The sequence below is a fragment of the Nymphalis io genome, chromosome 24 (assembly GCF_905147045.1).
Source record: "Nymphalis io chromosome 24, ilAglIoxx1.1, whole genome shotgun sequence".
Classification (NCBI taxonomy): domain Eukaryota; kingdom Metazoa; phylum Arthropoda; class Insecta; order Lepidoptera; family Nymphalidae; genus Nymphalis; species Nymphalis io.
The window spans coordinates 8,081,138-8,095,935 of record NC_065911.1 but is presented as its reverse complement, the minus strand read 5'-3'; the positions used below and the strand labels follow the sequence as shown (position 1 = coordinate 8,095,935).

At 36.2% G+C, this 14,798-nt stretch overlaps 1 protein-coding gene and 1 non-coding gene across 3 annotated transcripts in view; both read left to right on the top strand.

The window, feature by feature from the left end:
- Positions 1-14,798, top strand: part of LOC126777863 (uncharacterized) — a 43,417-nt gene that overhangs the window by 24,428 nt on the left and 4,191 nt on the right. For both annotated transcript variants that reach the window (XM_050501110.1, XM_050501111.1), the window contains exons 2-9: positions 1,903-2,053; positions 5,375-5,538; positions 6,112-6,212; positions 6,828-6,899; positions 7,349-7,508; positions 13,506-13,597; positions 13,884-14,053; positions 14,289-14,346. In XM_050501110.1, the coding sequence (XP_050357067.1) occupies positions 1,913-2,053; positions 5,375-5,538; positions 6,112-6,212; positions 6,828-6,899; positions 7,349-7,508; positions 13,506-13,597; positions 13,884-14,053; positions 14,289-14,346 (958 nt within the window). In that variant the 5' untranslated portion in view covers positions 1,903-1,912. The remainder of the gene's footprint in view (positions 1-1,902; positions 2,054-5,374; positions 5,539-6,111; positions 6,213-6,827; positions 6,900-7,348; positions 7,509-13,505; positions 13,598-13,883; positions 14,054-14,288; positions 14,347-14,798) is intronic.
- Trnas-gcu (transfer RNA serine (anticodon GCU)) lies at positions 4,171-4,252 on the top strand. The gene has a single exon. It is a non-coding gene; the product is annotated as a tRNA-Ser (tRNA).

Genomic DNA, 14,798 nt, shown 5'->3' with positions numbered 1-14,798 from the left:
AAGGTCGCAGCGAACGTCCATCCCCAGCATGGCGATTTTGCTTTGTATCATCAGCGGTGTGCCACAGAGGGAGGGATGAGGGTAAAATGGTGACTTTTTCGCTGTGAGAGCGCACACCTGTGTTTTCTTGGCATTAAACTCAACAAGATTATCAGAACCCCATTTGGCGATGAGCTCTAATGTCCTATCGAGTTCAATAACAAGATTCTCCCGCCTCTCCTCAGTTTCCGCCCGCCCAGCCACTGCGCGTCCGTGGTATCCACCATGCACTGTACTATCATCTGCATAGCAATGTATGTTCCCAAGAGAGAGCATATCATTGATATGCAAAAGAAAGAGAGTGGGAGATAGCACAGATCCCTTGGGGACGCCAGCATTCACTACATAGAATTGTGAAGCGCAACCATCTACTAAAACACGAAGGCTACGCTTGTGTAGGAAGCTGGCAATCCAGGTGCATAGCTGAGCAGGCAGACCATATGCCGGTAGCTTGGAGAGAAGACTTCTGTGCCAGACCCTGTCGAAAGCCTTGGAGATATCGAGGCTGACAGCCAACGATTCTCCATGCTTGTCGATAGCTTCACCCCAGAGGTGCGTTACGTACGCTAGAAGATCACCTGTGGACCGTTTTGGTCGAAACCCGTACTGACGATCATTAATTAGACAGTGATCTTCTAGGTAATGGATCAGTTGGTTGTTTAAAATCCGTTCCATCACCTTACAAAGTACTGAGGTGATAGCTATTGGCCGATAATTTGCCGGGTCAGACCGATCCCCTTTTTTGGGAACCGCTTGCACATTAGCTCTTCTCCAAGCCTCCGGCACACATCCCGAAGAGAGAGAAAGTTGGAACAGGCGCGTTAACACAGGAGACAGCTCCGCCGCGCACTTCTTCAGCACAATGGCTGGTATTCCATCGGGACCGCTAGCTTTCCGTATCACGTTACACTTTTAGATACAGAGTATAAATAGCAAAATTATGTTGCCGTAAAAAATGGTCGTAACAATAAAATGTTGCCCTATAAATAGAAATGTTAATATCATGTTAAGAGATATACTTCCTACTGTTTGTTCGGAAAATTTAATGGGACACCGTATTAGGAATTTTGAGTTATTTTTGCAGTCTAAACAAGCTGAAAATGGATCAGGATGACGCCGCTCGATGTAAATAATCGCCTGGAGTTTGTTTGTCGATTTAAACTGAACTTATAAAGTTTTAGTTAAGTATTTTAGATATTTCGTTGAATATTATATCACACACATAAGCCGAGATGGCCCAGTGGTAATAACGCGTAAATCTTAACCGATGATCGTGGGTTCAAACCTGGGCAAGCACCACTAAATTCAAGTGCGTAATTTGTGATTATAATCCATCTCGTGCTTTACGGTGAAGGAAAACGTCGTGAGAAAACCTGCATGTTTGTTTGTTTCAATTTCTCTGGAATTCTGCCACATGTGTATTCCACCAACCCACACTGGAGCAGCGTGGTGGAATAAGCTCCAAACCTTCTCTTCAAAAAAGGAGAGGAGGTCTTAGCCCAGCAGTGGGACATTCACAGGCTGTTACGGCTATATCACACAGTGTAACACAGTGTAGTTCGTAATACTAGTAGTCCTGTAGTTATCACAGCAATACTTTGTATTGCTGAGTTCCGGTTTGTGATGAGTGAGCCAGTGTGACGGCAGGCACAAGGGACATAACATCTTAGTTGCTTTGATTGGTGGTACATTGGCAATATAAGAAATTATTAATATTTGTAACGATTCTATACACTCACCATCAGTTGACCCATTTGCATGTCCGGGTACCTATGTTACTATATATACCAAAAACTATATACCAAAAATGTTATTTGTTTGTTTTTTATATTTAATTTAAACCAAACCCTTTTTTATTTCCAGAACAAAGAATATGGCTACAACGATAGAGGCGTCTCAGTCCCTCATCCAGTCTGAGTCCAGGGTCCACTACCAAGAGGTGGTGACGGAGACGAGGCAAGTGAAGAAGAAGAGCAAGTCTAGGCGGCATAAGGATGAGGGATCCATTTCTGTGGTGAGTTATAACAACGTGATCTTATTCCTAGGTTGACCATATTTGTGATATTTCTTAGGAAATTACTTGTTATAATTACGAAATGATTATGTCTTCCTGACCGATGAAGATTAGCCAACTGCACAGGACATATATGGCACAAGTATGTGCGCAGACCAAGGTGCACTCTTTTACCTCACACTCGTAAAAATAATAATAATAGTTTATTTAGAACCATCCTAAGATCGTAAACAAATGTGAACCAAAATAACAGCATCAGCTTAAAATTATGACAATACACATTTAATTGTACGAATTTAAAGAAAAGAAAAAAAAATAGACGATAGAATTATTAAAATTAATAAATGACAAAATTAAAATATTTTTAATAACAAATAATATAAAAATTTGACAAAACTTTGTATGGCTTATTCTAATGGCTAATACTCATAAATAAAGTTACATGAGTAATCAAACAAAATAATATTTATTGTAGAAAAATAATAATATGATTTAGACAATCAATATAAAGCAAATTGGTTTTCAAATTCAAAAACATGTATTTAATTAATGTGCGCTCTGAGGCACGGGAGTGCACACACCTCTCGGACTCCGGATTTCTACTGAGAATTTTTCTACAGAAAATTCCAATAACTTTTTATCGACCCTATTTCTAGCATAGTAATATATAAAATTATTCTCCAAATATTAATATAATATCTTGTATCGCTTATATACGTATATTTATATGTTATATATCTTACAAATAAAACGATTTATTCATTTTTTTATGAGACCTAACATACAGTCATTTTTATAAAATACAAAATTAAGATAAAAAGAACAAAATACACATTACAAATTTAAAGCAGAAACACGCCGTCTAAAAGATTGTCCTGTGGCATTGTACCCAAGACGCTGGCACTGTTGCCTCTCTGCACCGCTAGATATATATTATATTATATATATTAATCTGCGACGTAAAATTAAGTCTAAAATAAACCTATGGTATATTTCATATGTATTTTATTTTTATTATTTTTATTATAATTGGAAAATATATATAACACTAGCTGCCTTTCCCGTTTTATGCAGATAAAAGTCATACAAAACAACACCTCTCCTTTTCTAATTTCATAAAAATGAAAAATTTAATTTGAACAAAACCTTTGCGTCGCGAAGGCAGTAACTGCAAAATTTCAAGTCAATTGGCTCGATAGTTTCGGAGATCTCGTGATGAGTCAGTCAGTCGGTGGTATTTCTCTTGTATATACATAGTTGATACGTAGACTTTAGCTATTTATACTAATTGTTTTCAAAAATAAACAAAAATGCTTCGCAAAGCATTCACTTAGTATAAAAGAATTATTAAATTTTAATGTAACAAAACGAATACTACAAGTAAAGAATAATATTGAAGATTCGAATACGAATGAATACGAACACAATTAATAGCATAAACATTTAAAATAAAAAATAAAACAGCTGTGTAAGCCATTAAGAATATTTATCTTTTATGACTTGTCTTGGCGATGACCTCAAATATAGTTTGTTTTAATTGTTTTTTTTAAAGTCGAAATTGCTTATTCAATTCCAGGCAAGCACCTCTACATTTTCATTTATGTGCTTATAATTCATCTCGGCGTTGAAGGAACACATCGTGAGAAGACCTGCAATTGTCGAATAAAAGTCTATTAGTTGTGTACTACTAACACGCTTTGGAAGAGCGTGGTGTAGTAATCTCCAAGCCTTCTCCTTAATAAGACATGACGCCTTAGCCCAGCCGTTACAAGCTATTAATTTTTTTACTTTTAGAAATCAAAAGGTTAATTGGAGTCATTAAAGGATTCTAAATAATATCTATCTCAATATAAAATCTCATTATAAGGCCTCAGCTTTTCTCAGTCAAGCAGGAAAATAAGTGTCCAACTATACTTTTTAACATTCATGAAAATAAGCAAAATTTATAGGGAAAAATAATGCAGAATAACAATGTGTAGAACATATTCTAAATTAAAAAAAATGATTTTGTTTATTCGTACATTAAAGGGTCTTTTTAGTAGAAAAAAGTTTTGTAAATAACAACATTCTATTTATGGAATTGAAAATTGACAGTATATTTCGTAATACGTTGACATGACGAGGTGGCCGAGTGGTTAAGGCGTTGGACTGCTAATCCAATGTGCTCTGCACGCGTGGGTTCGAATCCCATCCTCGTCGATTGTTTTTTTTTTTCATTAAATTATTTTACATTTAAATATAATGTATTTTATAAATTTAATATGCGGTTACTTTTTTGTAATTTAATTTAAGCCATTTTTATGCTATTGCAAAATGTTTATTGCTTTTGGATTTCTTTTCAAGTGCCATAATGCCTGCTATAAATTAGCTGCTGCTACTCCTTCTTTAATAAACCTCTTTGTCACGCTACTTTGGGCTCCGCAATGATTTATAATATAAATTAAATATATGATATATATATTTAAAAAAAATAGTCTAGCTGAATAGAGTTTGAGTATTTATTACGAAATAGAAATTTATTGCGCTGATAACAATTGCGTCTCCATAAAATAGCTCAATCATATAGATTTACAACTATACTAGCGCTTTACCATGGCTTCGCTCGTTTCATGATTCAGAATTTCTTAATACGAATTTAAAATTTTCTCTTCCTTCAAAAATTTATCCTCTACCCTAGGGGTTACATATTTAAAAATCCTTTCTTAGTGCTAACTTACTATGTAAAAGAAACCCGTAAGCAAATCTTCAGGGTGCTTGCCCCAGTAGGTTTAAAACGAAGCCCAAATTTACAAAGGAAAAACGTTTTTTATTGACACACCAATGAACTATAATTGAACAGGTGATGACAATTCTAATTTCACATATCTATTACCGACTGTATCACGGCGAGTGCTCTGAGGAATTATTCTCTCTAATTCCTGCTTCCCCCTTCCATCATAAGTCTACGCGTGCTCGCTCTCGATGTCACCGCCTAACTGTGACATCAATTCCATCGCGCACAAAGAAATTTGGCAACTCATTTCTTTGTCGCACTTCCAAAAAATGGAATTCCTTACCAGCTCACGTGTTCCCCTCCTCTTACAACCCGGGTTCCTTCAAACGAGGCGTGAAGAGGCATCTTGCGGGCCGGCAAAGCGCATATAAATATATATATATATATATATATATTTTATTACGAAAGGAACACAGGGTCTAAGTAACCACAGTCATCTGGTATTTCTTCTGACCTTACACTTTATAAAATACTTATATAACCATAAAGCAATACTCACATAAATAATATATATAACATTTTAATATTTTTTCCATTTCAATCAACAGTCGAAGAGTTCAGAGAAGTTGTGCAAGAAAATGAAAGCAGAGAACGAAAATCCGACCTGCGCGAAGTGTTCACGGCCCGTGTACGCGATGGAGCGCATCAAGGCCGAGAAACGGGCCTGGCACAAGGAATGCTTCCGTTGTGTGCAGTGTGACAAGCACCTTACGTAAGTTTATACACTTTTACCTACCTACCTTTTTACTACGGGCGACGGGGGCTCACGAGTAACAGCCTGTAAAGAAGCGCCTGAAACGAACCGATATTTATAAATGTATTATTGTTATTATTAGTCTTGTCTTTGTATTTTTTATAGAATAGGTAGGCAGATGGTAAGTGGTAACCAACGCCTATAGACATTGGCATTGTAACTTATGTTAGCCATCGCTTTCATCGGGCTTCGTGCAAGCTCGTCTGGGTAGGTACCACCCACTCATCAGATATTCTACCGGTAAATAGCAATACTTAGTATTGTTGCGTTTCGGTTTGAAGGGTGAGTGAGCCAGTGTAATTACAGGCACAAGGGACATAACATCTTAGTTCCCATGGTTGGTGGCGTATAGGCGATATAAAGAATGTTTAATATTTCTTACATCGCTAATGTATATGGGTGGTGGTGATCACTAAACATCAGCTGGCCTTGCCTTCCTTATTAATATCATTAAAAAACTCATTGTAGAAGTTGTGTATCTATCTTCTCTTGTGGTTGCGTTATGAGTTACTAATGAATGTATTCCTACAGTGTGGAGACCTACCAGAGCGACCACACGACGTTATATTGCAAGCCGCATTTCAAACATCTGTTTGAACCGAAACCTGTGGACGGTGATGATGAAATGGACGGTAACTATTGTAGCCTTCATTTGTAATTTATTATTGTTAGATACCACTTGTAAATGTCCCTGGGCTAAGGCCTCCTCTCCCTTTTTGAGGAGAAGGTTCTTGGAGCTTATTCCATCGCGCTGCTCCAATGCGGGTTGGTAGAATACACATGTGGTAGAATTTCAACATGTAAGATAATAATAATATCCTGGGACATTATTCACACACGGCCATCTGATCCCAAATTAAGCAGAACTTGTACTATGGAAACTGATATACTACATATACTATTTTTCTTTTGTAAATACATACTTTTATAGATAATTACACCCAGACTCAGGACAAACAGACATATTCATGCACACAAATACCTGTCCTGGGTGAGAATCGAACCTACAACCTTCGACGTGAAAGGCAAACCACGCCAACCGGCTCGTCAAATATAAAAAAATATATATCTATTTCGTTTTTAGTTCGAAATAATAATAATTGGAGATATATTTTCTAAAGACAGTTGAATTTCATAAATAAAATAAGTATAATAAGAATCAAACTTTTGTTGTATGTTAGAAATGGTGTTACAAAAGAGTAGTACGCTTTCATAAAAAAATATATTTATGTATTTTTTTGTTACAGCTGCACCCAAAAAGCACCAAATGATTATTTGTGAAAGTCAACCGGTTGAGCTGCCACCAGATGTCGTTAGAGGTCTGTATTTAAATTTGTTATAATAATTTAATATTATTCATTATGAATTCCATAATAAACATGGATTAAAGTAAATATGTAATATTTTTTTATTTATATAATATATTGTTACTGTATTATAATGGACAATTGCTTCCAAGTGGAGAGGGGAGAATTTTAAATTCTCAAGAGAATAATTGATACTCTCTTTATTAGAGATGCATCTGTATGACTGTATGTATGTTACTTGTATGTCGATTGTTTTATGAAATTATCCAAAATTACTACAATAATTTGTTGCTGAAACTCTAAGCTCGTTCTATCAACTTTATTTTTGCTATTCTGTATTCTTTTTATAAAGCACACTTCGTATAAAACCTTTACTGTTGAACTACATTATGCGATGACTTTGTTTAAAAATTTAAATATATTATGATATATATATATTAAAAAAACAATTTTCCTAACAGCATCTGACAAGCCGGACCTGGGTCTCGAGGAGCTGGCGTCGCTGGACGTGAAGTCGAGGTTCGAGGTGTTCGAGCGCAAGGGCAGGGAGGAGGAGCCCGTCGCGCCCGAGCCGCGCGCGCCGCGGGAGAAGAGCAGCGCGCTGCTGTCCAAGCTGGCCAAGTGAGTGCTGTTGTAGGACTGCCTGCCTCGGTGGTCTAGTGGCTCATATAAGGCCGCAGACCCCGAGGCCCTGGGTTCAAATCCCAGCTTGGGCCAGTAAAAAAGTTATTGGGTGTTTCGATTAATCGGTGCGGAGGACATTATTTATTATTATTACGGTACTCGTTTAGCCAACCCCATAACAAGAAATATTGCCTGCGTTTGTGTTATCAACAAATATTGGTGACAAGTGTTTTGTCTTTGACTTAAGTTGTAAACTAAAATTTATACAAGTTGTGTCATGTGTGTTGCTTTCTGAAGACAGGTAGAAGTTTTTTATATATTGGTAGACGCACCTGATGTGTGACGGGTAAGTGGTCACCATCGCCCATAAACATTGGCGCTGTAAGAAATATTAACCATTTCTTACATTGCCAATGCGCCACCAACATTGGGAACTAAGATGTTATGTCCCTTGTGTCTGTAATTACACTGGCTCACTCAACCTTCCACCCGGAAGACAATAATACTAAGTATTGCTTTTTTAGAGAATATCTGACGTACCAAGACGGTAGCCAGACGAGCTTGCACGAGGGCCTCCCACCAAAAAAACTTGGAACTTACTCCACCACGATGCTGAAATTCACGTGACACAGTGTAGCTTTCATGATTTTCTTATTCCGAGCACGAGACAAATAAAAATACAATTTAAGTAAAATAAATAATGAAATAACTCAAAATTGAAACAGAATTCTTCGTTTAAGAACCACATATTCTATCCACTGGGCCAACACTCTCAAATATATCATTATTATTATAAACATACATGTTACGCGCATTGCAAGGGAAATTAAATATTTTAAGACACGACTTGCGCTCCAGCTATCGTATATTGATAGTACTACGCCGGAGATATTCAAAGAAGTGTCGACTCACAACCCCGGCATACCTCACACGAACACTCATATAAGTACCGTTTTACAACAGCCACTGGGTCATTGAGACCCTGGCCCGGGCCAAAAATTAAAGATACGACAGGATAACCTGTGAGGAACAGCCCGGGTAAAGGAGGCAACCCCGAGGCCGGAACCGGACTGACATCAGTCAGGAAGAACCAGCTCTCTAGAAGTGGTGACTCTCAACCCCGGTATACTTTACACGAACACTGTCTTATAAGTATCGTGCGCTAACTAACCGCGGCATTGGAGCTGTTGTAGGTAAATTGAAACTCACGACGCAATCTGACGAATGGCTTAGCAACACGTACAGAAAAAATATATAAAGAAACGGTCAATTATTAAATATAAGTAATATATAAGTATATACATACTATGTTCGGTTAAATAATATTAGTTGAACGGGAGATATATATTTGAGTATATTATTTAGATACTATTCAAGTTTTTACCTCCGTTTTCGCTCCTTTCCGGGACAAATTGTGGATTAGAAAGTAACCCATGTTACTTCCAAGCTCATAAAGTATCTCAATGATAAATCCATGTTGATGTGTGAGTACTGAACAAACCAACATACACACTTGTGTATTTATTATATAAATACAAAAGTTGGAATAGTTTTAACAACGAATTCAACGTTTTTTTTGGGATCTCTCATTAGCGGAAACTAACTCTTGAAAAAAAAACCAGTTTGTTACATGAAGTAAGATCTAACAGAGTTCAAGGTTCTGAATAGTTTTGATACTTGCTGATTAATTGTAACTAAAATGTTATACTATAACATAATATTTAAAAAAAATACTTATTAATAACAACTAAAATTAAAATCTTCACTATTCTAAATAAAATTATATATATATATATATATATATATATATATATATATATATATATATATATATATTTATATATATATTTATATACATTATAGAATAGGAAGGCGGACGAGCATATAGGCCACCTGATGGTAAGTGGTCACCAAACTCCCTTAGACATTGGCATTGTAAGAAATGTCAACCATCGCTCACATCACCAATGCGCCACCAACCTTGGGAACTAAGATGTTATGTCCCTTGTGCCTGTAATTACACTGGCTCACTCACCCTTCAAACCGGAACACAACAATACCAAGTACTGCTATTTTCCGGTAGAATATCTGATGAGTGGGTGGTACCTACCCAGACGAGCTTGCACAAAGCTCTACCACCAGTGACAAACAACAAAGGATTTTTATATGCCAGTTTTCGATAACATCTACATTCAGATGGGCGCTCGATTAATTATTTTAACAGTATATAGAATAGAATATGTTTTATTGTACACCAAAGGAGGTACAGAGTCATACAGTTGCAACACAAACATAAAAAAAGAAAACTATTAATGTTCAAAAGGCGGTCTTATCGCTAAAAGATCGATCTCTTCCAGACAACCTTATACATACAGTAACAGCCTGTAAATGTCCCACTGCTGGGCTAAGGCCTCCTCTCCCTTTTTTTTTTTTTGAGGAGAAGGTTTGGAGCTTATTCCACCACGCTGCTCCAGTGCGGGTTGGTGGAATACACATGTGGCAGAATTTCAATGAAATTAGGCACATGCAGGTTTCCTCACGATGTTTTCCTTCACCGTAAAGCACGAGATGAATTATAATTACAAATTAAGCACATGAAAAGTCAGTGGTGCTTGCCCGGGCTTGAACCCACGATCATCGGTTAAGATTCACGCGTTCTTACCACTGGGCCATCTCGGCTATACCTTATACATGAAATATAATATTTTATTAATACAATACAACAGTGTACATATTATATTTTATACAAGACTTTACTACATAAAGACTAAAACTAATGTGTATGAAGTTTAATTCTATAAGTCCCTTCTTTGAAGTTAAAATAAAAAAATCATATAAAAAATTATATGATAATTTGTATTAAACTATATCAATCCACGTATACCGTCTACAGTTTTGCGTCATCAAACTATTTTTACAGCCTCGAAACATGTGTATCAAACACATGTCTTATTTCACTACTAGTAAACGAACACATACATTACTCGTTTCTTTTGAATATATTAAAAAATTCAACATAAAAACCAAGCAATGAAACATCAATCAATAAATAACGTTGAATTAAAAACAGATGAATGTTTCCTCTCGAGACGAGAAACATTATTCACTTGCGGTAATTTCAGATCGGGTTATTCGAATTTCAACTCTATACCCTTGCAATAGATGCGATGGGTTTTTTAACATAAAAAATATGTGTTGGCAATTTAAAAAAGAAAGCATCATTGTCAGTCTAGCATCAAGGCAGTAACAGTTTTACTGTAACACAATATACTGTTCGAAGTGAAATTAAAAAAAAAACAAAAAAGAACGGAGTGTATTCACAGTTTCAGAACGTTTATTAGTGTAAGTGATTTATTTAATATTTTTAAAATTAATTTGAGTAAGTTATATCGTAAACACGTTACAGTAATTGAAATTAATAATAATATATAAGACTTAATATTAAAAAATATATATAGTGTGACTTATTTAATATAAGAAATGGTGTGCTAGACATTCGAACTTAAATTTATTTAATTATTGTAAATTATACATCAAGACACTACTGGTGGTAGGGCTTTGTGCAAGCTCGTCTGGGTAGGTACCACCCACTCATCAGATATTCTACCGCAAAACAGCAATACTTGATATTGTTGTGTTCCGGTTTGAAGGGTGAGTGAGCCAGTGTAATTACAGGCACAAGGGACATAAAATCTTAGTTCCCAAGGTTGGCGGCGCATTGGCTATAAGCGATGGTTGACATTTCTTACAATGCCGATGTCTAAGGGCGTTTGGTGACCACTTACCATCAGGTGGCCCATATACTCGTCCACCTTCCTATTCTATAAAAAAAAAGACAAAGGTTTTTTTTATATAATATTATATAAATGATAAAAAACAATGTCATTAGTATTCGTTAATTATATATGCATATATAAATATAATTGATAGTTATTATGATTAATGTATTTTTTTAGTTGTTATTTTTTCAAATTAATTAATTAATAAAGTTTATATCTTTAATTTGAATTATTATTGTTAATAATATTGCTGTTACTTATTTATATGAGACGGATGATGTGGTTTCCTATAATAAATATAATGAACATATACTAGACAATCGTCCCGGCTTCGCATGGATAGATGAGAGAAAAAATGTATTTTCGATAGGATTTGCGTAAAATCCGTTCTTAGGGAGCGTCTACGTCGGGGAAGGAGTAACTGTGACAAATTCAAATGAAGTCAATGGTATTTCGGTAGAGAAGTATATATATATATATATATATATATATATACTAGTGCAATTAAAAAAATAAAATATAATTATGTATTTTAATTATTAAATAAACAATAGTAATAATTTTACGAGCCGCTTGGCGTGGTTCGTGGCTGCTTGCCTTTCACGGCGAAGGGTGTGGGTTCGATTCCCACCCAGGACAGATATTTGTGTGCATGAACATGTCTGTTTGTCCTGAGTCTGGGAGTAATTATCTATATAATATGTATTTACAAAAAGAAAAATTGTATATGTAGTATATTAGTTGTCTGGTTTCCATAGTACAAGCTCTGTACAAGCTAAATTTGGGAGATGGCCGCGTGTGAAAAATGTCCCAGGATATTATTATTATAAATACTGTAAACTTCGGTTTCGTGCCAGTTTTCGATAACATCTACATTCAGATGGGCGCTCGATTAAGAATTATTTTTACAGTATATAATAGAATAGAAAATGTTTTATTGTACACCAAAGGAGGTACAGAGTCATACAGTTGCAACACAAACATAAAAAAAGAAAACTATTAATGTTCAAAAGGCGGTCTTATCGCTAAAAGATCGATCTCTTCCAGACAACCTTATACATGTAGTATTTTGGTAAATCTTGGACTTATTTAATCAGTCAAAGCATATATGAATAAAATGTCTGTATGACAATTCTTATGAAATTATATTTAGTCGGCTTAAATCGAGCCAGTCACTCATTGGTGGCTTTGTGCAAGCTCGTCTGGGTAGGTACCACCCACTCATCAGATATTCTACCGCAAAGCAGCAGTACTTTGTATTGTTGTGTTCCGGTTTGAAGGGTGAGTGAGCCAGTGTAATTAGAGGCACAAGGGACATAAAATCTTAGGTCCCAAGGTTGGTGGCGCACTATGTAAGCGATGGTTGATATTTCTTACAATGCCAATGTCTATGGGCGTTGACCACTTACCATCAGGTGGCCCATAAGCTCGTCCGCTTTCCTATTCTATAAAAAAGAGCCAGACGACGTGACTATTTGGAGTACTTTATTTTTATACATTCCACCTGCCGTTGTGTTAAAAAACTAATAATTTTTAATGATAATGTCCTCCAGACCGATTTCGGCCACGGTGGCCAATCTCAAGGAGATTAGCCAACTGCGCAGGAGATATATAGTGCACAAGTGTGTGCGCAAACACAGGTGCACTCTCTATTCCCTAACTCTCATAATCCGATGAGACGGCAATCCGACACGACCGGAAAGAGTTCAGGCGCAGGACCAACGGCTTTACGTGCTTTCCGAGGTACGTTAGTGTAAACACTTCCAACTTCCAGACGCCGCTGCTATTAAAAATTATCGACAGAAAAAAAAGCGCCAATATCAGGGCATATAACACACAAGTGCGTGCGCAAACACAGGCGCACTTTATTAGGCGGTAGCGTTTGATGTTTCATATGTACTTAAATATATATGATTAAAAATCTTATATTTATTAACATATGTTGTGATATTTCTCTGGTGACGAACTATTGTAAAGTACTTCACTTCACATAAATTACATTTCAGCTTATGTTATATAAATAATAAATACCACATTTATAAAAATCGCACAACGTTCATGTATATTTTGAAATTGTTTTTGACATTTCCGCTCTCTTTCCTAGAGATCGGTCTCTCCTCTCGCTCTAACCCAGGACCGACTCTGAAGAAAATATAATATTTCGTTTTTTAATCTGTATTATGGAAAGTGGTTTAAATAGTTTCCTTTTTTACAGATTCAAAGCGAAGGGTATGGACATCGGGGTCTCAGATGAGTATCTCAACGGAGTTCAAGTTGAGCGCAGCTCGAGCGAAGCGGAAGACGAAGGTTGGTCCATTCTTATCCATTCAGTCCATTATTATGTTTCAATTAAAACGTTGCATTGTAACAAGAATAGTTTACATGTTTACGAACTAGATGGCGTGACTTGTATTTTAGATCGCGCTAACGTTGTGTTCGCTTAGTAATAAAAGGCATTTGATTTATAATCAATGTGAACAAGAAATTTTCTAGCTTATGTAAAGTCTATGATAAACTGTGAATATATTATGTCAAATATTTTGGATTTTGTTTATAAATAAATAAATGTTTAATTTAATTTTTGTGTGTGTAGACGAGGACTCTGTGCTGAAGAAGTCGTACGCGCACAACACAGTGCGCGAGCAGACGTCCCTGTGCGACATGAGCGAGCTGGTGGGGCGCTTCGAGCGCGGCCCGCCCTCCGCCGCGCGACACCACCAGCGCAAGCAGGAGATACAGAACATCCGCAGCAGGCTCTTCCTGGTGAGCACCGCTACTCCTAGTTTTGGCACGCTTTCCTTAGTACCATGCTCATTTCAAATATTAAAAAAATCTTTTATAATTATAAATCTAATGGTCTACATTTAAAGACAGTTTAAAATTGATTAATTAAATCAAATTAATATAAATATACATCAAAGTCACGTACGAAAATAAACAAAAATATTGCCTTTCGAATGTTCAGAGATGTTTTATTAAATCGAATTAATAATTTTAGGGAAAACAAGCGAAAATCAAGGAAATGTACGAGCAGTCGGTGATGCAATGCGAACAGGGTAAGTTATACTTACACTAAAATTAACCCATTCCGTGGTCAAAATGACCAAATTTACCTTTTTTTAATCATGCTGTCGTTGACGCAGACAAATTTACGACGAAATTAGCCAATCGTGCGCTGAATCGCAATGAATTGGTTAAGCTAACATTTTATTAAAAGAATTATTTACATCGAGGCCTATATAACTGTTTATGTCCTCGCTGATTTTGGTTACGGTGGCCAATCTCAAGATTTAATAGACAATTGTGTACGAAAACACAGAACTCTCATATTCCTTTGGGACGGCAATCCGACACGACTGAAAAGAGTTCAGATACAAGATCAACGGCCTTTCGTACGAAAATATATTTATACAAATCGAAATTAAACATTACTATTACACTAATCATGTCCGTTGGGATTGGTGGCAGGAATGCTAACAGGGGTTTTCTGTTAAACCGCAATTTCGAT